Source organism: Eimeria tenella, genomic scaffold (genome assembly GCF_000499545.2).
Source record: "Eimeria tenella Houghton genomic scaffold, Eth_scaff120, whole genome shotgun sequence".
Taxonomy (NCBI): Eukaryota; Apicomplexa; class Conoidasida; order Eucoccidiorida; family Eimeriidae; genus Eimeria; species Eimeria tenella.
The window spans coordinates 13,765-40,018 of NW_013541486.1; the positions used below are offsets into that span (position 1 = coordinate 13,765).

The following is a 26,254-nucleotide window of genomic DNA, read 5'->3' on the forward strand; positions in this document are numbered from 1 at the left end:
GTCGCTGCATGCAGCGGGAACAGCAGCAGCAAGGCTGCTGCTGTTCCTGCCAGCCTTGCTGCTGCGCCACAACTTGCTGCTGCCAGCACTTTTCCAATCTCTCCCACTTGTGGGGTGGCTGGCTTCCCCAGAGGGCCCCTTGGGGCCCCTGGGGGCCCCCCTGGGGGGCCCCCTGGAGGGCCTCTGGGGCCCCAGCAAAAGGAGGCCCCCCGAAGCTGCTGTTGAGCTGCTGACGCTGCTGCAGCTTTGCTGCTGCTTCCTTTTTCTCCTCTTCATGGGCGCTGTGGTGTACATACACTTCAGGCGCGACGACTGCATAGACGTGCCGCTGCTGCACAAGCAGCTGCAACAGCAGCAGCAGCAGCAGCTGAGGCAGCAGCAGCAGCTGCTTGTGGGGCTGCAGCAGCAGCAGGGGCAAATGCACTACGAAATGCAGGGACGGCAGCCACAGCAGCAGTAGCAGCAGCAGTACCGCCAGCCGCTGGAGCAGCAGCTGCAGCAGCCGCCACAGCAGCAGCAGATGCAGGAGCAGCAAATGCCGGAGCGGCCGCAGCAGCTGCTGCAGCAGCGGAAGATCAGCGGGGAGCAGGGCTGAGTTGCTGCAGCTGCAGAGACACTTCTCAAGGTATAGCCCCCGCAGCTCCTGCAGCATCTAATTTGTAGAAACGCAGTGCTGCTTGTGCTGCTGCTGCTTCTGCTGCTCCTGCTCCTGTTTGGCAGCAGCGGCAGGCAGGGTGCGGGGAGGAAAGATCGACTGTCAGCAGCTAAGTAGAGCTAGCTGCAGCGGCTAGCTGCCCTGGCTAGCTGCAGCAGCTAGCTGCGCTGGCTAGCCGCAGCAGCTAGCTGCCCTGGCTAGCTGCAGCAGCTAGCTGCAGCAGCTAGCTGCTGCTATGGCTCGCTGCAGCAGCTAGCTGCTGTGGCTAGCTGCGGCAGCTAGCTGCTGCCTCCCGTGTTGGTGCTGCGGGCGTTTTGTTTGTTTGCAAAAAGGAAAGGGAAAAAGGGTTTAGGGTTTGAGTGTATGTACAGGCTGTCCTCTAAAGAGGACAGCGAGAAAGACAATTTTCTCTTTGCCACTTTGTCTTTTTTCAGTTTTTTCAACTTTTGCTGTTGCATGCACTAGAACGCATGCAGCCCCAAGGCCCTAACCACTCGCCTCTTTCCCCTTCAAAGAAACTCAAAGAGAAATTTAAACTTCGCTAGGGAGGGGCCCCTCAGGGGCCCCCCCGTTGCTTCTTGGGGGCCCCCCACGGGCTCCAAGAAGCAACAAGGGAGCCCCCGAGAGGCCCCTAGGGGGCCCCAGGAGTACGTACAAGCTTCTTAACAAGTATTAAAAAAGGTCTTTTGGCATTTCTTTTCAATTATATAATTGTGTTTTGGAAGTGGTCTCTGGATTTGCTGCCTTTGCTGCGCGGAGGCGAGGAGGCCTTTAATAATTTACTGGAAAACTTAACAGACTTTAAATGGAGTTTAAAAATGCATGCAAAGGCCTCAGCGGGACAGCGCATGCAGTTTGGGGCTGGCAGGGTCTGCATGCACAGTGGGGAAATATGCTTTTTAAGGACAAGAGCTTTTGGCTTTCAAACAGAAAACATTTTCGGAAATATTCTTTTTAATGACAAGTGCTTTGCTTTTGCAAACAAAAGGCAGCAGACACAAAACTGAAAGTCCCAAAAAGCTGCAGCAAAAGGACTTGGTGGCTTTTCCGTGCTCCTTAGAATTGGTACAATTGACTATTCAGCGGAAAGCGCTGCACACATGTCACTTTTTGCGCGAAAAAACGTGCAATTAGACATGAATTTGTTCTTGTGAACCAAAAAGTCGAAATTAAGAATCTTAAAATGCAATCTAGCCTTCAGATTGGCAGCAAAGCTGGGCGGGCTGTTCCCCCCAGCCGCCGCAGTGCTGCTTGCTGCAGCAAAGAGCATGTAAGTGACCTCTAGAGGTCGCTTTTGCTGCTACTTCGCCTATATAGAGGTCATATTTGCTGCTGTTTGGCCTTTAGAGGCTGCCTTTGCTGCTGTTTGGCCTCCAGTGGCTGCATTTGCTGCTGTTTGGCCTCTAGTGGCTGCATTTGCTGCTGTTTGGCCTCTAGTGGCTGCATTTGCTGCTGCTGCTGGCTGTAGAGAGATCGCAGCTCAGTGTGGAGCCTTGAGGTCATGAATACTTTTCGTGAAAGTTACAAGTAGGGCCTGTTCGAAGGTCTTTCTTCCAAAACTTTGTTCTTTTATGACAACTCGGACTAAAGATAATCAACTTGCAGACTGCGACAGAGAAATAAGAAAAGAATTAGATAAGATTTTTGCGCAACTTGTGAACTAAAATGTATTTATGCTCTCTTAGAAGACCCATTGACTCTACAGCGAAAAAAGATTTCGCATATTCTTCTGCGCCTTGCAGGCAGTGCTCGGGATGTGTAGTTGGCCCCACAATTCAACGGTGAATAAGTATATATGAATTAATAATTAAAATAAATGTATCTTCAGGATTAAATTTTCCAGTTTTCAGGCTCGATGGCAGACAACTTTGCATTTCTTTTGCAGAAAGCTGCAATATCGTGGCGGCGGAAACCTCCACATGTATCTCAGCTATTCACAGTACTCCTCATTGTTTATTTATTTACTAAAGATAAAAATAAAAATTAATTTTTGAAATGAAATAAGATTTGAAGTCACTGAGGGAAACCCTTGACACTCACCCAAGACGCTCTTCTGCGTGTGCGATGAGCCCGTCTTCGAGATAGTAGTGCTCATCAGTTGAAAAAAAGTGTATTTGGAATATCAAATTTGAAAAATTAATCTAAAATACTACTCCTTTTAACAATTAGGGGGGTCATCTCGCAAAAAGGGCAAATCCTAGCCGATCTGGGTATGGCAGTCCGGTCTACATTTTCTGTCTTCTTTTATTTCAAATCCGCGCTAATTCTTTCCTCCGCTGGAATTTCTCCGGTCTCTATCAAACTAAAACTCTTTATGTTTTGTTTCATCAGTAAATGTCTCGAATTCGCTTTCAAAAGGTGTATTTAATGCCGTTTCCCCAACTTACGTTTAGCAGCGGAGTTTGTTTTGCACCTGCTGTAATCTTAAGGCTCCACACAGTTCTTCTGGTTGCAGCAAAAGCAGTGTTTGGAGATAATATTATTTGCATTCTTTTTTGTTATAAAGTGCATATCTGCATGCATTTGACTCTTTAAACTACGCAAAAGAAACTTGAGTCCAGTCCAAAGTCTTAGAACATGCATGTATGGATCGAAGTTGAAATATCGGGAAGTTTGAGTTCAAAAGGTGTGGGAAGCCACCTGCAAGCTCGTAACAAACAGATGAATCTTGAAGAATACAATTTCTGTAAAATATTTATACAATTTTGTTTTTAGGAAGTCAACAGTCTTCTGCAGCTCAAGAAATATCTTGCCAAGGCAATGACGCTTGTTGAATGCCGCAGCTCGGCAGAAAGCTAGAACTTTGCAGATCAGCCTTAGCCTTCAATCTAAGCCCTAAAATGGCTCCAGATCACTAATGGTGGGACTTTAACTTGAGAAATTGACATCATAGCCTTTAATTGTGAAGTCAACGCTTCTCAAAATCTTGGAAAAGTGAAAAAATGCCGAAATTGTCGTTCAAACGGCTTCTTACTGGTGAGCTGATGCAGCTCTGCACACCAGAACAGAGGATCTAGAGTTTGGGGAGCCCGCAGGCTATTTATCCATTTATTTCTCGTGTGATAGATCTTGGAAAGTGTGTTCAAGAAGTACTCAAGTATTCAAGTATGCAAGTATTCAAGTATTTTCTCCTGCCGAAGTTTAGAACTGCAGCAGCTGGTGTGCAGCTGCATCCAGGTGGGCTTTTATCAAGCTAAGTCCTCAGTCCATTATCAGCTTCCAGCGAAAAAGGCCGGAAGAACTCTAAACGGTATTATCAAATAATCCTTAATGAAGCAGCAGCGTGAGCAAACTTTGGCAGATTCGAGGCATCATCTGCATAATGTTTTCGGTGTCCGGCGCGTTCTTTTCCTCGACAAAATTCAACAAATGCCAAATGCAAGTTATTATTCAGCACCAAACACTTTGAGCTGCGTTCAAAGCATTCGCATTTTGAATTTTCTTTTCAAAACAGCTGCCTAACAAGAACTACCCAGCTTTTGGATTTCCTTGCGGGAAATCTAATTAGGTGGCCTGATGGGAATATTCCCAAGCCAGAAATAGATAAGAGGCTGCAAATTGAGCAGGAGAATCTGCAAAATGCCTTTGAGCTGCAGCACGGAAGTTCACTGACACCAACGCTGCGCTGGTGCTGCGGGGAATCTTCGTGCTGCTGGGTTTTGCTGCTGTGGAGCTGCTGCTTCCTTGAGCTAATAGATTAGACATTTTGCAGAGCTCCAGGCCTCTAAAATGTATGTTCCATCAGTAAAATGCAAATTAAAAGGGAAGATGGATTTCAGAGTCTAAATGAAGCCCGCAAAGCTGTCATTTAAGCCCGCTTTCTGAACTCGGCGAAATGCGCAACTCACGGCGCCGCAGTTTGCAATCAGTAGAAAGCACCTGGGACTTCTAGCTACCTCAGCTTTCCTAAAAGCGAAATATGAACCACAAAAAAAAATGCAGAATTACGGTATATATTTAGGCCCTGAGAGATACAGCAGAAGCCCACGGAAAGCCAGTTCAGGTTTCTTCGCAGAAGATCACACACAAGGTGACAGTGCTGCACTCTGTGCTCATTTGCCCCCAAAAATGAGAATTAATGAGTTGTTTTCATTGGGATTTGAGCTCAAAAAATCCAAAAGTGTATCCAAAAGACTCATATTGACGTGAGATCCGCAGTGGCTAGTGTTGTGGGCTGCAGCGACTGGTGACTTCCTCTTTCACACATCCCATAAACATCTTACTATTATGACGGAGTTCAAATATATATACTTTCCACAGCGTGTCTGCGGTGTACGTACACCTCAAGACTACTCAAAACCCGCACGGTAAACTCGGAAGTCTTTTCTGAGTCTTTCCAGGAGCTGCAGTCCCGCAGCACCAGGCAATTGGACTCTTTTGGGCCTCTCTGAGGGCACCAATAGGTCTAATAAATCTAAATTTTGCGGCAGGAAGCTTTAGTTTCGCCATGAGGCCGTTTAAATAGGCTTAAAGGCCTCGAGTGTCTTTGCTGCTGATGTAGAAGGTAGGCACACATGGCGCAGCCGGCTCCGGCTAAGAGTGACTTCAGCCCTTAATGCAAGCTGAGCTGCTTCACATTTCGAGAGTTTTGCTGCTGCGCATAGGCGCTGGCCAGCAGCAGCAGCAGCAGCAGCAGCAGCAGCTAGGCAGCAGCAGCAGCCGTAGACTGGGGGCCCCGTGGGGCTGCTGCGGAGACCAAAACCGATAAGCCCTGCTGCATCTTTGCAGTGACCAGCAGCAGCAGCTGAATGCGACAAATTGAATTTGAATTTAAACCATCTAAAGGAATAGGGAGGGAGGGAGAGACATGGTGTCGTCGTTGCTGGCAGCAGCAACGGCGCAACAGCAGCAGCAGCAGCAGCAGCAGGAACAAACAGCGACAGCAGCAGCACCCAGGCCCCAAAGACGGCTGCCGCCGCTGCTGCTGCAGTGCACTCGCTATCACTGTGTGCGTCCCTAGCGTTTCCCGCGCAGCAAGGGCGACAGCACTAGCAGCAGCAGCAGCAGCCGCTGCTGCATGACGGCATCACGAGCAGCAGCAGCAGCAGAGCCTTCGACACAATGCTGGCACCTGTTGCTGCTGCTGCTGCAGCTTCCTTGGGGGGCCCACTCGGCGCAGCAGCAGCAGCAGATCGCCAGGGGGGGGGCTACTACTTTGCAACTTCTCTCCCCCCCACAGTTGTTACTTGCTGCTGCAGCGTGCGGCTGAGATCCCCGTACACCCCAACTCTTGTCTTGGCCAGGCCCCGCTCTTTGGTTTTTTTGCACCCCAACTCCAAGAGCAGGCGCCGCCGACGCAGCAGCAGCAGCAGCAGCAGCAAGGATCGGGGGTACAGCAGCCCGAGCGCCGGCGCCGACGCCTCCTGCTCTTCCCCCCCCGGATCCGCCCTCACAGCAGCAGCAGCAGCAGCAGGAGAAGCAGCAGCAGCAGCAGATGAGGGGGAGGAAGCTGGATCCCCCTACTTCAGTCCTCCCGTGACGCTGCCGTGTCGTTCTGCTGTTGCTGCTCTTGCTGCAGTGCCGCGGGCGCCCCCCTGCGGCGCTGCTGCTGCTGTCTGTACACCTGAAGAAGACAAAGATGAAGACAAACACAAGGAAGGACTTGAAGATCTTTTAGTTTTGACAGACTGCCAAACCCTCATGCTTCTTACCTACGACAGGAAGCAGCGCAAAGTCATTCCCATCGAGCTTTTCGACCTGCGGGTACCCAGCACAACTGCTGCTGCTGCTTCTGTTGCTGCTGCTGCTGTAGGACCTGAGTTGCCGCTGTTGCTGCTGTTCGTTGTGCGCGTTGCTTCCGTGCGTGTGCCGCTAGGACATGTTTTAGTGATTTCGTTCGGCAGCTGCTGCAGCATCTGCAGCATTGTGATGTTCTGCTGCTGCTGCTGCTGCTGCGACTGCTGCTGCAGCTCCCTTGCTTCCGGAGAATCAAGGGGAGGCCCTTGTTGGCCGTTTGTCCCCTCACAGGAGACATTGCAATTCACCAGTACGAGTTCAGGCTGCAGTACCTGCAGCGCCGCCGAGTCAGCAGCAGCATCAGCAACAGCAGCAGCAGCAGTAGCAGCAGCAGCAGTAGCAGCAGGGAGCCAGACTGCAGCAGGGCGAAGCGAGTGAAGGAACAGGGACAGTCCCCGCAGTGGCAGCAGGCGAAGCAGGAAGGCTCGTCGTCTCAGCAGCAGCAGCAGCAGCAGCAGCAGGCAGCAGCAGAGAGTGCAGCAGCTCTTCCCCTGTACAACCCGCTGCGGGTGGTGTTCGTGCACGAGTTGGGAATCCTGGACATAGCCTTCGTGGCTCCGAAGATGCGGCAGCAGCAGCTGAGCAGCAGCAGCAGCAGCCGGGAGGCGCTGTTTTCGGGCTGCGGGCGCGCAGCAGCAGCGGGAGAGGGCGTGTGGGGCAGCAGCAGCAGCGGGCAGTGCCAGCAGCTGGGGTGTCTGTACACCTGCAGCACCGTCAGCAGCATGAGCTGCTCCTCCCCCATTTGTCCTCCAGATCGTTATTTGCGGCTGCTGCACCTGCCGCAGGAAGATGTACCCTTTATAGACACAGACCCAATTAGCTGCTGCTGCGGGGCCCCCCCGGGGCCCCTCCCGCTGCCGGGGGGGGCCTCCCGGCTGCTGCCGCTGCCGCTCCCCATTGGTGGGGTTGTTGTGTTTTCCCCCAAAAGCATATCTTGGCTAGCTGCCCAGCCTCCCCACAGGGACAGAACTGCTGCCAAGAAGCACTTTGCTGCGGCGCCCTCTGGCAGCAGCAGCAGCAGCAGCAGCAGTAGCAGCAGCAGCAGCAGCAGCAGCTCCTTCGTCGGGATTGGCCCAGCGGCTGCTGCTTCCGCCAGAGGCCTCAGCCCAGTTTGCTCGCAAACTACTTTTCCTGGCTGCGACGATATTGTTGCTGCTGCGCTTCTCTCGGGGCCTGCAGCAACGCTTTCTCCAGCAGCAGCAGCAGAGCAGCAGCAGCAGCAGCAAACCTGCGTCTTCGTCGCCGTCGACGCCAGGGGAAACGCGCTGCAGGCCGTCCTGCGTGTTTCGCCCCCGTCCGTCTCAGACAGCAGCAGCAGCAGCAGCGGCAGCAGCAGCAGCAGCAGCATTGGCAGGTGGGACGACGTGTCTTTGTCTGTTTGCTTCCTGGGCCATGCATGCGAAACTTCTCAGCTGTCTCCTCTCGGGCCCCACACCTTCTTTGCTGCTTCCACCTGCAGCGACAGTTTGGTGCTGGACATTAGAGAGCCAGCAGCAGATGGTTTCTGCAGCAGCAGCAGCAGCTGCTGCAGCGGCTTAGGCCTGAGCCTGTCCTCTGACGAGGCAGGAGGCGTCGGCGCTGCTGCAGAGTGGCTGCAGCAGCCGCAGCCAGCAGAGCAGCAGCAGCAGCAGCAGCGGGGGCGTCTGCGAGTGCTGGAAGCCCTAAGTAATTTGGGGCCAATCGTAGATTGCTGCATAGCAGACTTTGAGGGCAAGGGACAAAGACAGGTGCAGCAGCAGTCTCCAGACCAGTGCTGCTGCTGCTGTTGCTTCTGCTGTTGCTGCTGCTGTTGCTGCTTCTGTTGCTGCTGCCGCTGTTGCGCTGCTGTTGCTGTTCGTGACTGCGGGGGTCGTTGCTGTTTGCGCTGCTGCTGGTGTTAGTGCTGTTTGTGCGCTGCTGCAGCTGTTTGCACTGGTGCTGCTGCTGTGTGTGCTGCTGCTGCTGCAGCTGGCGGTTTGCTGCGGCAACGGCAGCAGCGGGGCCGTGCGGTTTGTACGAGATGGCCTCTTTTTGCATTCTGCTGGTGCTGCTGCACTGCAGCAGCCCGTGGAAGGTCTTTGGTGTTTGCGGCTGCTGCGAGGCGGCTCGCTGCTGCTGCTTGCTGCCGTTTCCACGCCGTGTCGCACTTTGCTGCTGCAGTGGAGGGGCAAGCCAAGTGCGAAGCCCGACGCAAGTAACCTGCTGCTTCCGCCTTTGCTGCTGCTGTTGGGCTCATTGCTGCTGCTCTTGCTGCTGCTACTTTCTGCTGCTGCTATTACGGTTTTCTGTGGCGCTGTATCTATCACCGCTACCACCAGCGTTTCTGCTGCTGCTGCTGGACTCACTGTTGCTGCTGCCGGTTCTCAGTTTGTGGCTGTTGTGCTGCTGCACCTACCTGTGCCGGTTCTGCTATTTCTGCTGCTGTCGCTACCTGTGCTGCTGTTGCTGCTGCTGCTGCTGCACCTGCCTGCGTGCTGTGCAACTTCTTCGGCGTTTGTTGGTTAACCGCTGAAAAACACTGCACGTTAGATGCAGCTGCTGCGTTTCTTTCATCCGAATTCGTTGCTGCTGCTGCCTCTGCTGCTGCTGCTGCTGCAGGGGCTATTGTGGCTTCCCGCAGCTGGAAGGAGACTGAGGACGGTGGGGAGATTGAGGCGCTGGAGGGCCTGGGGGCTCTTGTCACTTCGCAGCCTTCACTTATTTGCTGCCTTTTCAAGCCAGAAGATGCAAACTCAGCAGCAGCAGCAGCAGCAGCAACAGACACGGAAACTGCAGAGGCAGGCCAACCCATGGAACAGGATGGAGAAGACTTCCCACGCGCGTCAGGGCGAGACTCTCCTTTAGTGGTTCTTCAGGTGCACATATAGCTGTTGTTGTTGTGGCTGCTGCTGCTTCTAGTGCTGCTACTACTGTTGCTGCTGCTGGCAGTCCCGGTGCAGCTTTGGCTGTGTGTAGGCACCGCTGCTGCGAATACCGGAGTGTCTGCTGCTCTTTTTGTCTTTTTGTTGAATTTGACACAAAATTGTTTATTTTTATGCCCCTTTTTGTCTTTTTTAACAGGTTTTGCACCGGGGGCTCTTGGCGCTAGATGGCTGCGAGGCTTCGCTGGCGCTGCAGGCTGCGGTGTCTGTACACCTCACGGCGGCGGCCGGGGGGGGCCCCTTGCTGCAGCTGCAGCCTTGTGGCCCCAGTGCCTTGTTTGCTGCTGCTGCTGAGGCTGCGGAGTCGCGCATCAGTGCTGCTTCCGTGGCTCCTGTGGCAGGCATCGGGCGGGGATCGGCTGCTGCTGCAGCGGGAGATGTTCTGCTGCTGACTGTTGACACTGCTGCTGCTGCTCTCTCCTTCAGAAGCAGCAGCCGCAGTTTCTGCTGTCTCCAGACCAGGGACTTGAATGATGAGGCCTCTGCTGCGCATGCAGCTCGGCTGGACATTCCTGACCCAACATCTGCAGCAGCAAGCGACGAGGCCGCTGCTGCTGCTGCACCTGCTGCTGCTTCCATTTCCGTTGCCCTTGCTGCTGTGGGGTTGTTTGGGGAGGGCACCGTCCGTCTGCTGTCGCTGCCCAACTTGGAACATCTCATGACCGTTGATGCATGCAAGGGTGCGCCCTGCTGCTGCTGCTGCTGCAGTTGCTGCTATCGGGGCAGTTTTCTGGGCTGTAAAGCAGCGGCAGCTGCTGCATGAGATATGCCAAGCTTTTCGGAACCGCGTTGCATGCAGCAAGAGTTTTGACATGAGTGCTGCTGCAGGTGTTGCTGCCTCCACCGGTGAGAGGCGCAGTTGTTGCTGCTGCTTACTGAAGTTGCTGCTGCTGTGCTGCTCCTTTGCTGCTGGCAGGCGAGATGGGCGCTTGGATCGTCTCCACGCTGGTCTGCTGCATGAGAGGCGTCGCTCTTTGCTTAGCTGGGCTTAGCAACGGCCGGGTGGTGCTGTTCCGTCTGGGCTTCGCGGCTGCGGAGCCAGCAGACAGCAGCAGCAGTAGCAGCAGCAGCAGCAGCAGCAGCAGCAGCAGCGGGAGTGCGCTTATGACGGGGCACTTCGTGGACACAGGGTCAGCTATCCGTCTGCGTCTGTCTTTGCTGTCGGGGCGAGTCTTTTCTGTGGGGGGTGGCCCTGTCCGCGTTGTGAGTCTTCCGCGGCTTCCATTTGCTGCTGCTGCTGCTGCTGCTAAGCGCAAGGAGGAGCGCCGCCGACGCAGCAACAGCAAGGGCGAAAGGTCGAAGCTGCGCGCAGTCTCCCCTCGGCAGCGACTAAGTGCAGAAATAGAGGCCCGCCATGATGTCTCTTGTGTCGTTTGCTGCTGCTCGAGCCCCACCATCATACACGTCTCTGCAGCAGGTGGGCCTCTAAGAAGTTGCAGCTGCTGCCGATGCTGCTGCTGCCGCTGCAGCTGCTGCACCTGCCGCTGCATGCGGCAGCTGCTGCCGCATCTGCTGCCACTGCTGCTGCACCTGCTGCTGCTGCTGGCTCACCCCATTGTGGTTGCTGTCTCTTTGCATATCATCAGGGAGCCTCACCTACAACCACGTTCCCTGCGTCTCGCTGCAGCACGTTGCTGACTTCAGCTGTGGGGCCACAGACCCCCAGCTGGGCCTGCTGTGGGTAGAAGGCGCTTCTGCTGTTTCCGCCGCAGCCGACAGCAGCAGCAGCAGTAGCAGCAGTAGCAGTGGGTGGTACCGTTCGCCGGTGGGCGGCCAGCAGCAGCAGCAGCAGCAGCAGCCACGGGCAGTGCTGCACGTGGGAGTGAGGGAACAGGCGCAGCGGCTGCACTCCCGCGTGCTGCCTGTGGGGCGCACTGTAGATGCGCTGTGTCCAATTGAGTCTGTCTCTGTGGTGGCTTTGGCCTGTCCTGCAGAAGTTGTGGTGAGTTGCTGCTGCAGCAGGGGCAGCAGCACTTCGGGTGGGGAGTTTCTTCCATTTGTAGGGCAGCAGCACTTCGGGTGGGGAGTTTCTTCCATTTGTTTCACTTTTAGGTTTCTTTTCTTTTGTGTCCTCTCGAATTCTTCGATTTCGGGGAGTTTTTGGAAGTTCAGAAAGTTGGAATTGTGATTTTGCTGCTGCTTCTTGCTCCCCTTGCGGCTTCCTCTTATGCTGTTTTCTCCCCCTTCTTGCTGGCTTCTGACGCCGCGTTGCTGCTGCGCGCCTCCCGCGCTGCAGCAGCAGCAGCAGCAGCAGCAGCAGCTAAACGGCGGTCTCTAAGTCTTTGTGCCTTTTGCCCAGGATGGCCGGGAAGAGCCCAGCTGCGTCTTATTTGTGAATCCCGTCACGAAAAATGTCGAAGGCAAATTCGTTTTGCCCCAGCCCACACATGTGCCCTCGGCGCTGTGTCTGGGGCCCTCAGGGGTCCTAGGGGGGCCCCCTGGAGCTTCTTTCAACAGCAGCATGGCAGCCAAAGGCCAGCTGGAGCAGCAGCAGCAGCAGCAGTTGCTGCCACGCAGCGAAAGCACTGCAGCTGCTGCTGCTTCGAGAGAGGCAGATGCTGCTGCTGCGCTGCTGTGCGTGGGCACAGCTGAAGTTGTACTTAATGACTGCGTCCCCCAAAATGGTTGCATTCATGTTTTGAGGATTTCCAGAGTAAGCTGGCGTTTCTCTGAAGTCTTTTTTACTTTTTGTCCTCTTCAACTATTTTTGGCATTATTAGTCTTCTTATTGAGCCCTTTGCCCTTCCTTGCTGCTGTTATTTTCTCCTTGTCTTTGCTGCTTCCTGTTCCTGCTGCCATCCGAGGCTTCTCCCCGCCTTTCAGTGTCTTGCATTTTCACCAGCAGCAACACTGCTGCTGCGGTTGCTCTGCTGCAGCGCAGGTGCATTGCTGCCACAGCAGCTAATCAGAACTGTTCCACTGACACTAGTGCTGCGCGCTGCTGCTTCCTGCCTAACTGTCAGCTGCTGCGTCTCTCCATTCAGCTGAAACTGTTTTGTCGCTGCTTGCTGTAGCTGCTTAGCTGTGTTGCTGCCCCTGTGCTGCTGCTGCTCCCTCTGCTGCTGCTGCTGCTACCGCACAGGTTCACGGCATGCTGGTCATAGCTGAAGCAGCAGAACGCATGCGCCTGCTGGCGGGAGTCCACGAACTCCGGGTCTTTGACGGCATGGTCTTAGCTGCATGCAACCACCAAGTATGCGGCTGCTGCTTCTGCTGCTCCTGTTGCTGCTGTTGTTCTTGCTGCTGCATTGCTGCCCACCCCATCCATTTCCTTGAAACAATTAGCTGAGAAAAGCTGTGTGCCTCTGATGTGGCTGCGGGTGCTGCCGCTGATGCCTTTTGCTTCTGTGAGGAGTGTATTTCGATGCTGCTGCTGCTGCAGCTTCGACTGATCAAACTGAGCCTCCCCGGAGACAGCCTCCAAGAGGAGCGCTCCTCAAACCGCGCAACGCAGCCGGAGCGCCGCGGCCAGCGCCGCAAGCAGCAGCAGCAGCAGCAGCAGCGAAGACGTGACGGCTCGAGTTTGATGGACATAGGGGAAGACATGGACAATGATGGAGTGTCTCAAGACGAAAAAGAAGCAGTTGCTGCTGCAGCTGCGGACAAAGGCTTGGGTGCTCTGGGCCGCATTCAGCTGCGTTGCATTGCCACGTTTGCTGCCAGCACTTTCATTGCCTCACTCGACGTCCTGTAAGAGCAGCAGCAGCAGCAGCAGCAGCACCAGGAGCACCCGCACCAGCCTCAGCGGCAACAGCAGCACTATGACACATACGGCTGCAGCAGCTGCTGCAGCTCGTGGAGCTCAAGGAGGCAGGGACTCCTCCTGTGTCTGTCTGTTGACCTTTAGGCTTCCCTTTTCTCTTCTTTGCATATTTTTTGCTTTTTAGTCCCATGGGCCTTTCTTGTTTCTTCTTTTCTTGTCATTTCCTGTTTTGTTGCTGCAGAGAAGACCGGCTGATTTGCGTTGGTGACATGATGTCTTCTGCTTGCATTGTAGAATGGAGGCCCAGCGAAAAAGCGCTGCGCGAAGTCGCAAGGGATATGCGATGTGCATGGCCGCTGTGAGGCCCTGCTGCTGCGTTGCTGCAGCCCTTGCTGCTGCTGTGGCTGCTGCGGCTGCTGCTGTGGCAGCTTCTAGACACAGCTGCTTGCTGTTGGGGCTGAAGCCGGCCTGTCTCGTGCTGCTGCCGCTGCTGCTGCTGCTGCTTCGCAGGGGAGTCTCGCTCTTGAATGGAGACAGCTGCCTGATGTCTGATGGAGAACAAAACTTGTGGGTGCTGCAGCGGGCGGTGCCTGAGGGGGCCCTCAAAGGCCTCTGCTGCGGGCGTGACGGAGAGGCGCAGCAGCGCCCTGCTGCCGCTGCTGCCGCAGCAGAGAGGCAGCAGGACGAAGACACGGCCGGCGGCAGCGGCAGAAACCGTCAGCAGCAGCAGCAGCAGCAGCAAGCGGGTGCTGCTGCTGAGACTGCTTCAGGGTTCAGTATGAGTGATGCGCAGCGCTTTCGACTCTCGCCTTCTGCTGCGCTTCAAACTCCAGTTTCCCTTAACAAATTCGTCCACGGAGGCATCAGCGTACAAGTTACTGAGGGGCTGCTGTGGGGACCTTCGAGTGAGCAGCAGCAGCGGGAGCAAGGCCCCCCAGCAGCAGCAGCTACGTCAGCAGCAAGCGAGGAGGTTCTAGGTGGGTTGCTAGAGGACGCGCACGAGGGTCTGATGCTGGGTTTGTCTGGATCGAGCAGCAGCAGCGGGTGCAGCAGCGGCGGGTGCAGCAACAGCAACAGCAGCAGTGGACAGCCGCACCAGAAGTCGGCTTCGCTCTGTTGCCCCTCGTACACTCGCACTTGGGTTTCAGCTGAAGGCAGCATTGGAGTTGTTTTGAAACTGAGAGACCCTGAAACTTTCGCAAAGATGGCGGTGGTGGAGGATGCTGTTGGGTACATCATGGAGTGGATCGGGTGTACGTACAAAACAGGACAAACGTGAATGCATGCAGTGGCAGCACTTTGACTGCAGGCCGGTTTTTTTGCTCGCAAATCCAAATGATTGATTTAAATACCTGTCTGTTTTTTGCGTAGTTTGTTGGCTTCACAACAGCGCTGTTTCCATACTTGGTTCTTTTCGTATCTTTTCTTTTTGTTTCTGCCTCTCAGTCTGTCATTTTCTTGTAGCTCCTCTTGCCTAGTGGCAGTGCTGTTTGGGGATATCTCACGAGCCCATTCCGGGCTTTACCTCTGTTGCATATTTCTGCGTAGCCTGAGAGGGGCTCCGCTCTTAAAGCTGCTGGAGCAGCAGGAGCAGCAGCAGCTCCAGGGGCAGCAGGAGTAGCAGCTGTGAGCGATGTTTGTCTTGCTGCTGCTCTGCGTGTGCAGTTCGTGGGAGATCACCTGGGCAAGGGTCGAGTCCGTATAAGGGTTTTGTAGACGGAGATATGTTAGAGCAGTTGCTGCTGCTGCGGCCAAGAGAACAGCGGGAGGTGTACAAGCTGGCTAGAGTGTAAGCTGGTGCATGCTTTATGTGTCCTTGCTTCTTGTGGTCATTGACTAAGAGACAGACAGAGCCAAAAGCGGGGCTTGGGGGACATAAGACCGAATTAGTCCTGCGTGCAAATGTGGTTGGCTAGCTGTTTCCTAGTAATTGTGCTGCTGCGTCATCTGCATCTGCTGCTTATGCGGTTGTTGTCTTTGCCGCTGCAGCACTGCAGAGGAAATCGGCTTGTCGCTGCCCTCCCTAGATGAACTGCTACTGCAGATTGAGCACCTGCGGCAGCTGCATTGAAGCTCGCATTTCCTCTTCCGAGATCCGCCCCAAATCAATAGGGCCTTGCTGCGGGGCCCGTGCATGCGTGCATTGTCGCTTGCATGCATTGTTGCATGCATGGATGCAACTCTTCCATGTATGCGCAACAGAAAGGTGCCGAATTCCTTTGTCTACAAAGGAGCAGCGGCTGAGGCTGCTGGTGCTTCTGCTGCTGCCAGCGCATGTGTTGCAGAAGTCACACGGACGTATCGGAATTATGTACACCTGGCTCTTGCGGCTTCTTTATTGCCGCCAGACTATGTGGAAGCAGCATTATAAAGCATTACTGGTGTACCCCATGGAGCTCCATGCTTTACGGAAACCACTAGCTCTGAAGAAGCCGTATCTGAACGCAGAGCCTTGAAACTCGAAGACAGAAACCGTTAGCTCTTAAGAAGCCGTAGCTGATCTAAATAACGTTGAAACGCGATGCCGAAGCCCCTGCTTCGGGGGGGCACGGACTGGGGTCGAGTGACTTCATTGCCACTCTCCATTAGCTCCACTGGGCGAGCGCCGCATATCTGAAAGTTGCAACGGCAAAAGGCGCTCCCTCGCGGATGCGCAGTTGGGGCTTTTCGTCCCACCACAGCGGCGGCTGCGGCCTATACCCCGCAGCAGCCCATCAGCCGTGTCATTTCTAGCCCGATGTTCAGGAATTTCGCTGGCTTGGGGCCCTTGCCACCCAGCAAACGCATGCACAGATGCAGTCGCACCTGTGGTCTCGCCTAAATAGTGTGCACCTGCGCACGCAGCGCTGGGGTTGAAACACTACCTGTATGGACGAAGGCACGGACTGCTGGAAAGCGGCAGCTGCTGGTAACCATAGTGAACGATGCTGCTCAGATGCAGCCCTGGTCACGCACGTTTCGCCATACCTCTTGCCTTTGCTGCTTGCTGCTTTTGCTGCCGCTTGGTCCCGCGATCCCCAACCTTCCTTCTAAAATATCAGATCTTGTATCCCTTTGTTTGCAAGGAGTGTGCTGTTCTCCCCTACGCTGTTTCCGTTTGCCTAGGAGTGCACTGGAGGATCCACTTGTTTCCCGTGTGCGCCGACTAGAGGTTTTGCCGCGTAAAGCCGCTTCAACTCCTGCTTCTGCAATTATTGTTACCCATATACTTCATTTGCAATTGCATCAAAACTAGAGGGCGCCCTAGCTGCTTGGCTACTCCTCTGTCCCCACTGAGACTGCTGCTGCGCATGCTGTTGTTTCCACTGCAGCAATTTCCCCACCTTTGCGTAGGCCACGATGTGCAGAGGCTGCCGATTTTCTGTTCTATCCCTTTAGTATTATTGTTTTTCTCAATAGTAGCGGCCCTGCTGTCTCTGAATACCTGACAAGTCTTGAGCGCTAGATGCCTTCGTCTGAAGTTGTTCGTGACTGGCTTGTCGTTAGCAGGACAAGAGCCCTCTCTCCCGTTCACCCCTTCCTTTTGTCTTTTTTTTTCTCTTTCTGCCGGTTTTCATGTGTGGGTGCAAATGCAGTCTTCCGGCGCAATCATGCTGCGACGTTGCAATCTTTCTTCTTTTTCTCCTCAATGAGACTCAGAATCGCCGGTTCAGTCCAGTGCAGACTGCTGACGCCCATGCTGACGCCCTGCTTGCAGCTAATCTCCTCCCCACATTCATTTACACACAAGGCTGTGTCTTCTAAAGTTGTTAGCTGACTGGGGCTGTAGCACCGCCACTGCTTTTCCCGTTGGCTAGAGTCTCCCACATCCTTGCGTGCCACTGCGCCTCCCATGCAAAAATCTCCAGTGCATCTATCCGAAAGCAGTTCTCTGCAATACTTGTCAAGCTCTCTCTGAAGAGCATTGGAAGCTCCTGGAGGGTCTGTACCGTAACATGTTTGGTGAACGTTGTCCGATATCAGTTTTTCTAGGTCAACCTCGCTCGTCCAGACCATACCCTTCGCTGGATTAGTACCGTGCAGGCATTGGACATCCTCTCCACAGTCAGAGATGCAAAGAGCTGTGAAGGTCGTATTGATGATAGCTTTGGGGTGGTAGCAGCTCCAGGCTTTTGTCGTTGCCTGCGGGCTAGGCAGATCTTTGCGAGCCACGGCTCCACCCTTGCAACTGTCTTTTTCTGGTGGGCACTTCGAGGCTAAAGCTTCTTTGCATGCATTATCCAGCAGATTCTGCAGAACATATTTCTCTCCGGCTTTGTATGCTTCTGCCCTAGCGTGCCTGATTATGCTCTCTAGAGGAGAGGTCAGACTCCAGTGTTCGTCGCTTATCCTTCCTTTGACTCCGCTTTGGCAGGCAACCTCATGTGGTAAGCAGCCCCAAATGCAGGTGCTGCTAAAGTCACCAGAGAGAGCAAAAGGGCTATAGCAGCGCCACATCTGCGTTTGCTGTGTGAGAGTCCCTACGTCCTTCCTCGCCACAGGCCCTCCAGAGCAGCTTTTATCATTGGAAGGACACAGAAACCGGAGTGCGTCTTTGCAAAAGTTGTCGAGTCTATCTTGAGTTTCTTTCAAGCACTTGTTTTCTTTGCAGAAATACGTCTTGAAGTTGTTCATCACCTCCCGAATGGCCTTATCGGTGCTCCAAACAGGACGGTCCATCATTAGCTCGGGCTCCCTGCACTCTTGCTCTTTTCCACAGTTCGACGTGCAGCGCCCTTCAATTACTCCTTTTTTGGTAGCCTTGTAGAAGCACTGATAGATTTTTTCTGTGCTGGTATTCGTGCCACTGACAACGTTGGAGACCAGGCGAGCCCTGCAGTCTTTGCAAGTAGTCAATTCCTTGGCGGCTAAGCATTGCAACGTGCAGAATTTGTCCAGCGCATCCTGGAGCCCACTTGCTGCCCTCAGAAATTCTGCCTACGCCGCAACAATACGAATACGCGCATGTTCAAGTGGGTATTGGTGCTTATCTTCGCGTCTGCATCCGTCGGCGCAAATGTAGAAGCAGAATTAGAAGTAGAGATAAGCGCAAACGCCCGCATAACATGAACTTGGAAACAAAGCCTCATGCAACGCTTGAGTACGAGTTGAAAAACAAGGCAGACGCAGGCAAACAAGCAAACAAGCTTATAGCAGAGCCGCAGGTAGCAAATTTCTCATCCCTAGATTACAGAGCTGCTTTCAATGGAAAGGGAAAAGCCGCTGCGGCACCCAGAGATGCGAATGCATTTCAGGGTGCCGCTGTTGCCTTCTATTGATGCAGCTGCAGCAGCCAGATATGCTTCCCAAAAAGGGTTCCAATTCATTTTAGATGTAGAAGGATGGAAGCAACAAGAAAAGAGTTGCACGCGCTGCCGCAAAAGGCGAACAAGCAAGAACAGCAGTAGGTAAGGCAGCAGAAACAGCAGCAGCTTGGGGCTGACGAACAGTAGCAGCATCTGCAGCAAACAAAAACGAAGCACAGCAGCAGAAAACTATGGCGCTTGCATGCCTGCTCTTGAAAAACCAAAGCACGGAAAGGCGAGGGGGACCATAGGGCTAAGTGTGCATGCAAACAAAGAGGAAGTTGCCATAGTTTCAATGAATACTGCGGGCAATGACAGTCCGTATGAGCATAGAGCTAAAGTTGTATGCACATATAGAAGAAATTGTCTGAGTTTCAATGAATACTGCAGATAAGGAGAGCCCGCGGGACACTGAGATGAGACCCACGGGTTCCCCAGGAGGGCCTTAGAGAGGGCTAAGAAAGGCATCAAGGGCACTTAAGAGGGAATGGCGACGTCACAGGAAAGGCATGAGGGATTCTGCACAAAGGAATGCTTCAAGAGAGCTTCAAGAGAGCCTCTAGGGGAGCTTCAAGATCCAACACCAGGGGAGCCTTCAGTGGCTTTTGCAGATGCCCGCCGAGCCCATAGTTCGACAGTGTCTAGAAGCCTCAATATAAGCACACTGGAGCACTAATGCACCCAAAGGGAACAAAATTAGAAAGGACGGGAGGCAGTTCACGTTGGGTTTCGGCGTTGGTAAGGATGTGCCGCATCCTTGCAGTGGGGAGTTGGCTGCACTAGTAGCTCACTAAGGCTTTGGGCAGAGGCTGCTGCGGTGTTGGAGATCCAAACAAAAATAAGCAAAAGAAGGAAGGCTACACCGTTTTTTGTGTAGGGACACATCTTGCTGCAAATGACGTTTCTGCTGCTGCTGGCGACCCGTGCCATATCGACAGCTGCACAGCGCAGCTTCTGCACTTGTTGACTGGATTTATTTCAACCTTTCAAAATAAAATTAGCGAGGGCAACTGCAAGCCGACGCAGAAAATGGTACGAGGATCGAGCCCGCCGGAAAGTTGGGTACAGGGTCTTCTGCGGATAGCGGCGCGTCCTCTTGAGCCACTCCTTTAGGGGCGGAAAACTAAAAAGATAGGGAATTGCCATCAAACAAAAATTTATATTTTGTTGCAGTAAAAAACAAAAATCGTCAAAACATGAAAACAGGCCTTGGACCGCAGCCGCCTGTCGCTGGACCAGACCAGCGCCTGCGGTGTCCACTGGTAGAAGCTGCAGCAGCAGCAGCAGCATTTATCTCTCATTATTCTGCACACATTTTGGAAATACAGCATGCGTAGGTGTACTCGTGAAGATCGTAGAGACATGAGCCTCCACGTGAGCTGCCTAGTCAACGGGCTAGCTGCCACCCCACACAAGGAGAAAGCCTCTGCTGACCAAGGGAGACCGCCACAAAAGAAATTAGATAAGTTCATGTGCTGACAAACCACGCTTAATCAACCCCACACTTGGCTTGCCAGCCTCGGGATTATCTTTACTCGCAGCCACACCTCCGCCGATGGCCACGAAAGGCAAAGAACCACCAGCAAAAGCAGTGTCACACTACACGTTTGGCTCCAAAGCGTTCCAACACGAACCGTCTAGTGCTAAAAAAGTCAGCAGGAGCCGCAGGAACGGAGGCAAAGGCACTGGCAGACGTGGATGCAGCAACACGAGCTACTGCAGCCTCAGCAAGTAGTCGAGCCCCAAATGCTCAATATATTTGAATGCCTCAGGCAATAAGAAAAAACAAGCAAATGTGTCTTAAAAGGCCTGCCTGCAAGTGAAAGCCACTGCAGCAGGTACAGCTTTTGTCCCTCGGGGAGACTTTCTCTGGGTGTCTGGAGCAGCCTAATGGGCGCCTTCAAGTGTATCTGCGGCTGGCTCCCTCCCTTCAAGGCTAATACACGGAAAAAAATGGCATTATCGAGAAAAAGCAGGCCCTCACAGTTCTTCCAAACCCTAAAGAACCAAAAGAGGCTTTAGTGTTAACAGCGCACGAACTAGAGAAGCAGCAGCAGCACATCTCTGTTGCTGAGGGCCGCGGGGTCGGATCAGCTCTAGTGCCATTTCTAACTCATTCCGTGTCGCTGTCACCTCAAGCATGCAAGAGCAACACACGCAACACCGTCCATGCCCTCCAAGGTCACGTTCGCTCTGCTGCAGCTGCAGCAGAGCGGCAACACCAGCGGCTGCTGCAACAGGTGGTACTGCTGCTATGTCTGAACAACGTAGCTGAAAGACAGCAGGACCCTGTGGACGGCACATACATATTGCCCTTTGCCTTGGTTTCTTGGTGAAGCATGCTCGAGAGTATAAGAAGGCACGAGCTATGGCGTAGCCAGTTTTACATGAAACACAGGGGCCTTGGGTGCGCATGCATGCACATGTGTGGAAGGCAAAACACTAAAAAGCGAGGCAAAACAAACTGCGAACGATACAAGATGATGCTGCTTGGCTACACATTTAGCCAGAATTCTCTGGTTCTGTTACTTCCGTTTCTGCTGCTGCTTTCTCCTGTTTCTCCTCCACGTGAGCACGGAGGGGCACCCGTTTTGGAACCTTGCAGTACTCTCTCTTTTTTTCCTTGATAAGAATCTTTATCGCTACCTCCTTAGTCCAGTGAAGATTGCTGATGCCACCAACTACTCCCTGCCTGCACTTAATCTCCTTCCCACATTCATTTACACACAAGGCTGTGTCTACTGAATTTGTTAGCTGAGTAGGGCTGTAGCACCGCCACTGCTTACTCCGCTGGCTGAGGCCCCCCATGTCCTTACGAGCCACTGCGCCTCCCAAGCAAAAGTCTCCGGTGCACCTATCAGAGAGAAGCTCTCTGCAATACTTGTCAAGCTCTCGCTGAAGACCATTGAGAGCTCCTGGAGGCTCTGTACCGTAGCACGTTCTGAGAACATTGTCCGATATCAGCTGCTCCAGGTCCACCACGCCCGTCCAGACCATACCCTCCCCTGGGGTAGTGCCATGCAGGCATTTGATATCATCCCCGCAGTCAGAAATGCAACGAGCTGTGAAGGATTCTTTGTTCAAAGCCTTGGGGTGATAGCAGCTCCAGACTGCTGCTTTCGCCTCCAGTGTAGGCAGATCTTTGCGAGCCACAGCTCCCCCCGTGCAACTGCCTTCGTCTGGTGGGCATTCCTTGGCCAACGCTTCCTTGCATGCATTGTCCAGTATCTTCTGCAGCTCATAGGTCTGTCCAGCTCTGTATGAATCTGCCTTAGCGTGCCTAATTATGGATTCTAGAGCAGCGGTTAGGCTCCAGTGCCTATTGCTCCGCCCTTGTTCGAGCCCTCCGTCGCAGGTGACCTCATCTGGTATGCAGCCCTCCATGCAAGTGCTGCTAACGCTATCAGAAAGGGCACTAGGCCCATAGCAGCGCCAACTCTTCTCCTGCTGCGCAACAGTTCCTACGTCCTTCCTCGCCACAGCCCCCCCGGAGCAGGTGGGATCCTTGGGGGGACACAGAAACGTCAGTGCTTCTTTGCAATAGTTGTTGAGTCTGTTTTGGGTGTGCTCACGGCATTTGTCCTCCTTGCAGAAGTACGCCTTGTATGTGTTGACCTGCTCCCGAATGGCCTCATCAGTGCTCCAGACTGGGTTGCTCGTCACTAAGGAGGTGTCTTTGCACTCTTGCTGCCTTGCACAGTCCGAGACGCAGCGCCCTTGAACGCCTCCCCCGCCCTGAGCCTTGAAATAGCACTGGAAAGTGCCTTCCAGCGCGTGGTTTGGGCTGTCGCTACTGCTGGGTTTGGGTATTAAACGTGCCTTGGTGTTGCTGCAAACATTCATTTGAGGATTTCTTAAGCACTGTATCATGCAGAACGTGTCCAGGGCCCCCTGCAGACTCCCGGATTCTTTCATTAGCCGCGCCTACGCAACACTTGCACAAGCATGAGCATGTGCAACCTTCCGTTTGTGCTGTTGTGCAGCTGCTGCTCCCCATGTGTAAAGATGTATAGCTAGCTACGTGGGCAAGAGGGAAAGGCTAATATTGCTCTTTTCAAAGAAGTGCTCAAGAGCGATCAGCTAGCCACAAGTGGCCATGCGTTGGAAGAACCACTTTGATGCCCACAGACAGACTGTGTGAAGTGGCACTAGCGGCTACGGCGACACAAGCAACGAAGTTTGCTCGAAGGCAAGCACGAATTTGCAGTAACGCGGATGAAAAGCAGAGGAATACGAGAAAAGCTGCAGTCATGATACAAAAAGGCCTATTTAAACAGTCACTGCCCAGGTTTTTGAGTGAAAGTAGACCCTCATGTTCCTACTATCCGATGGAAGCAAAGAAAGGGCTGAGATAGCTGGACTGCAGCTGCACTTCACCCTGTAATGTTATATGGGCGCTGCAGCTCCTCTCTAAAGGCTGTTCAGCATCAGTTCAGCTAGTGAGAAGGTGCAGAAACAGCAGCAGTTGCAGCAACAGCAGCAAATACACCAACGGAGGAGCAGCAAAAGCGTCGCGGGGCTCACGGACATTGAAATGTGCTGCGAAAAACACACCAAAACACAACAGGGGAAGTCAGCGGGGTTACATGCATCTACGGGGCAAATGAAGAATATAAAAGCAAAATAAATTGAAGGTGGTTTTCAGACGTAGGTAACCAGCAGACAAGTACAAAGAGCGCGGTTCCGATGTAAGAAAACTTTGCGAGAAGACTTGGCACGGTGACCCAGCAAGGATCCAGCGTAAGCCAGGGGTCCCAGTTTGCTTGTGCAAAGTCAAACGTGCCTCTTGCTGATTTTAAGTGTTCTATTTGCTCAGTCGGGAGCCCCAGCGGGGCTCACAGAGATACAGTGTGACAAAGGGAGGCAAAAACTAGGGCTTGCTTGTTCTGTAGGCTGATAAAGGTAAGTCACCAGAGTCAACTGCTTCTTAAACTCACCAAAATCTTCCTTAGTGTGGGATTCAGTAATGATGAGGCCCAAACAAACTAACAGCGAGGGTTGCCAGAGGCGCTGCAGGCAGGGGAAGGGAGACATTTTGTTTGCTGTTGTTGTCCAGGTGCTCTTGCTGCTGTTGTTGCTGCCGCTTTGTCACTGACACACAGTTGTACATGGCAATCCTTTATTTTTTTGAAGTGAATCAATTGCAATTAATGGGAACAAAAATAAACACGGTGAACAAGTAAGGACAGATGCAGGGACAAGGCTCGATCCGACGCCAGACGACCTCATGCGAGCTGGTGGGTCAGCAATTCCCGCTTCAAAAGCACACACTATTGAATCAATAAGATATTCGTGTGCCCTTAGTGCTTCATGTAATGGTTTAATTCAGTTTGCATACCACACAGTTTGTGGCTGCCCACCTAGCATGGCTGCCCCTGGGCGACCGGACCAGTTCTGCTGTGCCAGTGGGCCCTCAGTCTCAGCAGCTCGGGCAGCAACAGCAGCGTATCATCCCTTAAGTTGGGTAAAAACCAAAATAGAATACGTGAACACATTTATGTGTAGAAAATTTAGACAAAAACACGGTTGACGAATGGGCCGCAGCACACTCATATGCTCATACAGTCTAAGGGTTCCATTATGGGATCTGCACTTAACCACCGGTTAAGCAATGAGCATTTTAGGGATATTACCGCTTTTTCCATGTAATATCTACCAAAACCGTAACCAGTGGAACGGGCTATGCTGAATCAGCGGGAATTGAATATCTGATAAGTTGAGTTATAGTCGGGTGTAGTGGGACAATTTTTAGACAGCATAGCATCGGTGGATGCCTCTACAGCTGTGGAACCTTGCTATATGAACTAACCCGACTTCAAGACCTCTTAATATTTGGCACTTGATAATGCTTGTTCCATCGGGCACCGGAGAGCAGCCTTCCGACTCGTGCAGGTTTGCAATTTGCTCATAGTATCGCTAAGCACTTAGCCTTAAGCCCCAACGCTTTTTCCGTACTTCACTTGAAGTAATAATGCTCACGCAACTGTAAATCTTTCGCCTCAAGTGGTGCTTCGAGTTCCCCGAAGTCGTACACGAACTGAAGCAGCGTTTGACTTAAGGGTCACCTCTCACATACAAATGCCTTGCCCCACAAAGTTCTAGCACTTTCGTGGGTCGAATGATACCTCTCACTCACATCTACGGTCCTGGATAGTGAGGCCAGAAACTGCAGTATTTATCACCCCGAAACCTGTCTGCACTCTCTAACCCGTTGATATGGAATGCAGTGCAAAAGAAGAGGGGTCCAAGTAAAACAGCCACTGCATCTCCTAATGACAGTTTCCATGCCTGTTAATAGCAACGCTTCGAAACAACAACGACATGTTCCTAGTGCATTCTGGGCCCAGCAAATAAAGACCAGCACACCGGCTAAGCATGCTACATAATAACTTTGAATAAACAGGGCAACGCTGCTAACTAGGTCTTACGGATTACTGTGAAAGGGTGTTAACTGTTGCAGAATGCCGTCCGACCTCCAGCAGCAGTGTATTTCCTGACCCTGCGCTGTGTGCCAAGATTGGTCGTAGTCATGTTTTGGGGCCGACAGCGCTAGAGCGGTAATGATGAAGGCCGAGGAGCCCAAGTCCAAAGCAAACAAAAGCATAACGACCTACTTGCAGACACCGAAGTCCATAGAGTTTGCGAGCTCAGCTAGCGGGAAGGTGTCAGCGGCGAAGTGCAAGAGATGCGCTGAAATCCTGCTGCCCGCGATCTGGAGACGAGATTGCGGCCTTCGCAATCTGCATCCTGCTAGTCAAGGACGTTTGTAAAACGTCGTTGGCTAGCAGGATGCTGAATTTGAGCTAACGCATGAGCTTGCTTGGGGCAGTCAAATACGTCAGGCTCGCAAGCAGAGTACGGTCTAATGCTCTTCCAGGAAGCGGAAAGTCAAGTATGGCTGGCAGGCAGCATTTCAAGTTTTTCCACTTGAGGAGTGCTTAGAAGCAGTGCCAGGATTTGCTGCCCTGTTTTCTTGACAAAGTGGGCAAACAGCATACTTCTGAATATTGGCTGCCGACGTGGACAAAGCAGGCCCCTGGCATATGGAGTGCACTACCAAGCGAATCTACTGCAAAGCACATATGATACATGAAAGTGTATGTAACTGAAAAGCGCTCGGATGTGCGACCCGGGACCGCATTTGCTGTTGCCGGATCTTGGACATCACTGATGCCCTTGACTTGATCCTGGCAGTGTGTAAACTCCCTGAGGATCCCACAGGAATTAAGCGTTTTTTGCCTCTTTTTGGTCATAACCGATATGGTTTCGTGTTTTAGGTTGTCCCTCTCCCTCTTAGCAAAACTGCATTTACATCTTTGGCTTCTCACACGCGATGGCTCTCTCTAGCTCCTCGGCACTACTCTCTATCATTCAGTCCCTTGCTGTACGTTTTGTGAACGCATGCCCGCGCCAATGCGGCGTTGTTTCTGCTCAGGAGTAAGCTCAAAAACGGATAGCATGAAACTTCAATAGGCATGCGCTGTTTCGATTCGCCTCAGTGTGCACATTTGGAATATCGTCGGCCGACGATCACGCTGTAGACTCTGTTGGGACGTCATAACCCCGAGAAATCCAAGCGTCCTAGTCTCTGTGATAGATGAGCTGCAGACAGAAAATGAGGTAGAAGCACTTGCTCGCACCATACATTTGTCTGGATGCCCTCTTGTGCGAACTTTCTCCTTCATCCGTTGCTCTGTGCCTTCGGCAGTGCGTAGCTCTAAATTTCAGTAGGAGCGGTCACGAGGTCTTCCCGAAGTTCGAGAAAACTGTCGATTTGCACTAATAGTTTTAGCCAGGGTTGTTCGGGCAGCCTCTGGAATTCTCCAGGCCTCTTGACAAAGCCAGAATACACTGAAGTCCGGGCTGCCCGAGAGCAAGCCGCATGCAGATGCCACCGGGAGTAGAATATATTTTCAGTGGCGTTCGTGGGAAGAAAAAGCTCTCACCAGCCTCCACAGGCCTCGCTGATTTCGGT

The 26,254-nt window shown here is 53.0% G+C and overlaps 4 protein-coding genes across 4 annotated transcripts in view; 1 reads left to right on the forward strand and 3 right to left on the reverse strand.

Moving 5' to 3' along the window:
• ETH_00030510 (uncharacterized protein) overlaps positions 1-652 on the reverse strand; it is a gene marked incomplete at both ends in the record, with an annotated part of 10,040 nt that extends 9,388 nt beyond the window's left edge. The window contains 2 exons of the mRNA XM_013373136.1: positions 108-343; positions 473-652. Coding sequence (XP_013228590.1) covers positions 108-343; positions 473-652 — 416 coding nt within the window. The remainder of the gene's footprint in view (positions 1-107; positions 344-472) is intronic.
• A 5,064-nt stretch (positions 653-5,716) lies between these two features.
• ETH_00030515 (uncharacterized protein) lies at positions 5,717-15,065 on the forward strand (the record flags this gene model as incomplete). Its single annotated transcript, XM_013373137.1, has 14 exons — positions 5,717-6,358; positions 6,565-8,118; positions 8,339-8,564; positions 8,969-9,225; positions 9,431-9,971; positions 10,208-10,708; positions 10,878-11,233; positions 11,591-11,944; positions 12,374-12,484; positions 12,674-12,981; positions 13,236-13,352; positions 13,505-14,247; positions 14,660-14,783; positions 14,984-15,065. 14 exons carry the CDS (start codon positions 5,717-5,719, stop codon positions 15,063-15,065), a joined length of 5,916 nt encoding a protein of 1,971 aa, XP_013228591.1.
• Positions 15,066-16,582: 1,517 nt separating this feature from the next.
• ETH_00030520 (uncharacterized protein) lies at positions 16,583-17,656 on the reverse strand (the record flags this gene model as incomplete). The annotated part of the gene is made up of 1 exon (XM_013373138.1): positions 16,583-17,656. One exon carries the CDS (start codon positions 17,654-17,656, stop codon positions 16,583-16,585), a length of 1,074 nt encoding a protein of 357 aa, XP_013228592.1.
• Positions 17,657-20,781: 3,125 nt separating this feature from the next.
• ETH_00030525 (uncharacterized protein) lies at positions 20,782-22,194 on the reverse strand (the record flags this gene model as incomplete). Its single annotated transcript, XM_013373139.1, has 1 exon — positions 20,782-22,194. One exon carries the CDS (start codon positions 22,192-22,194, stop codon positions 20,782-20,784), a length of 1,413 nt encoding a protein of 470 aa, XP_013228593.1.
• Positions 22,195-26,254: the final 4,060 nt, after the last annotated feature.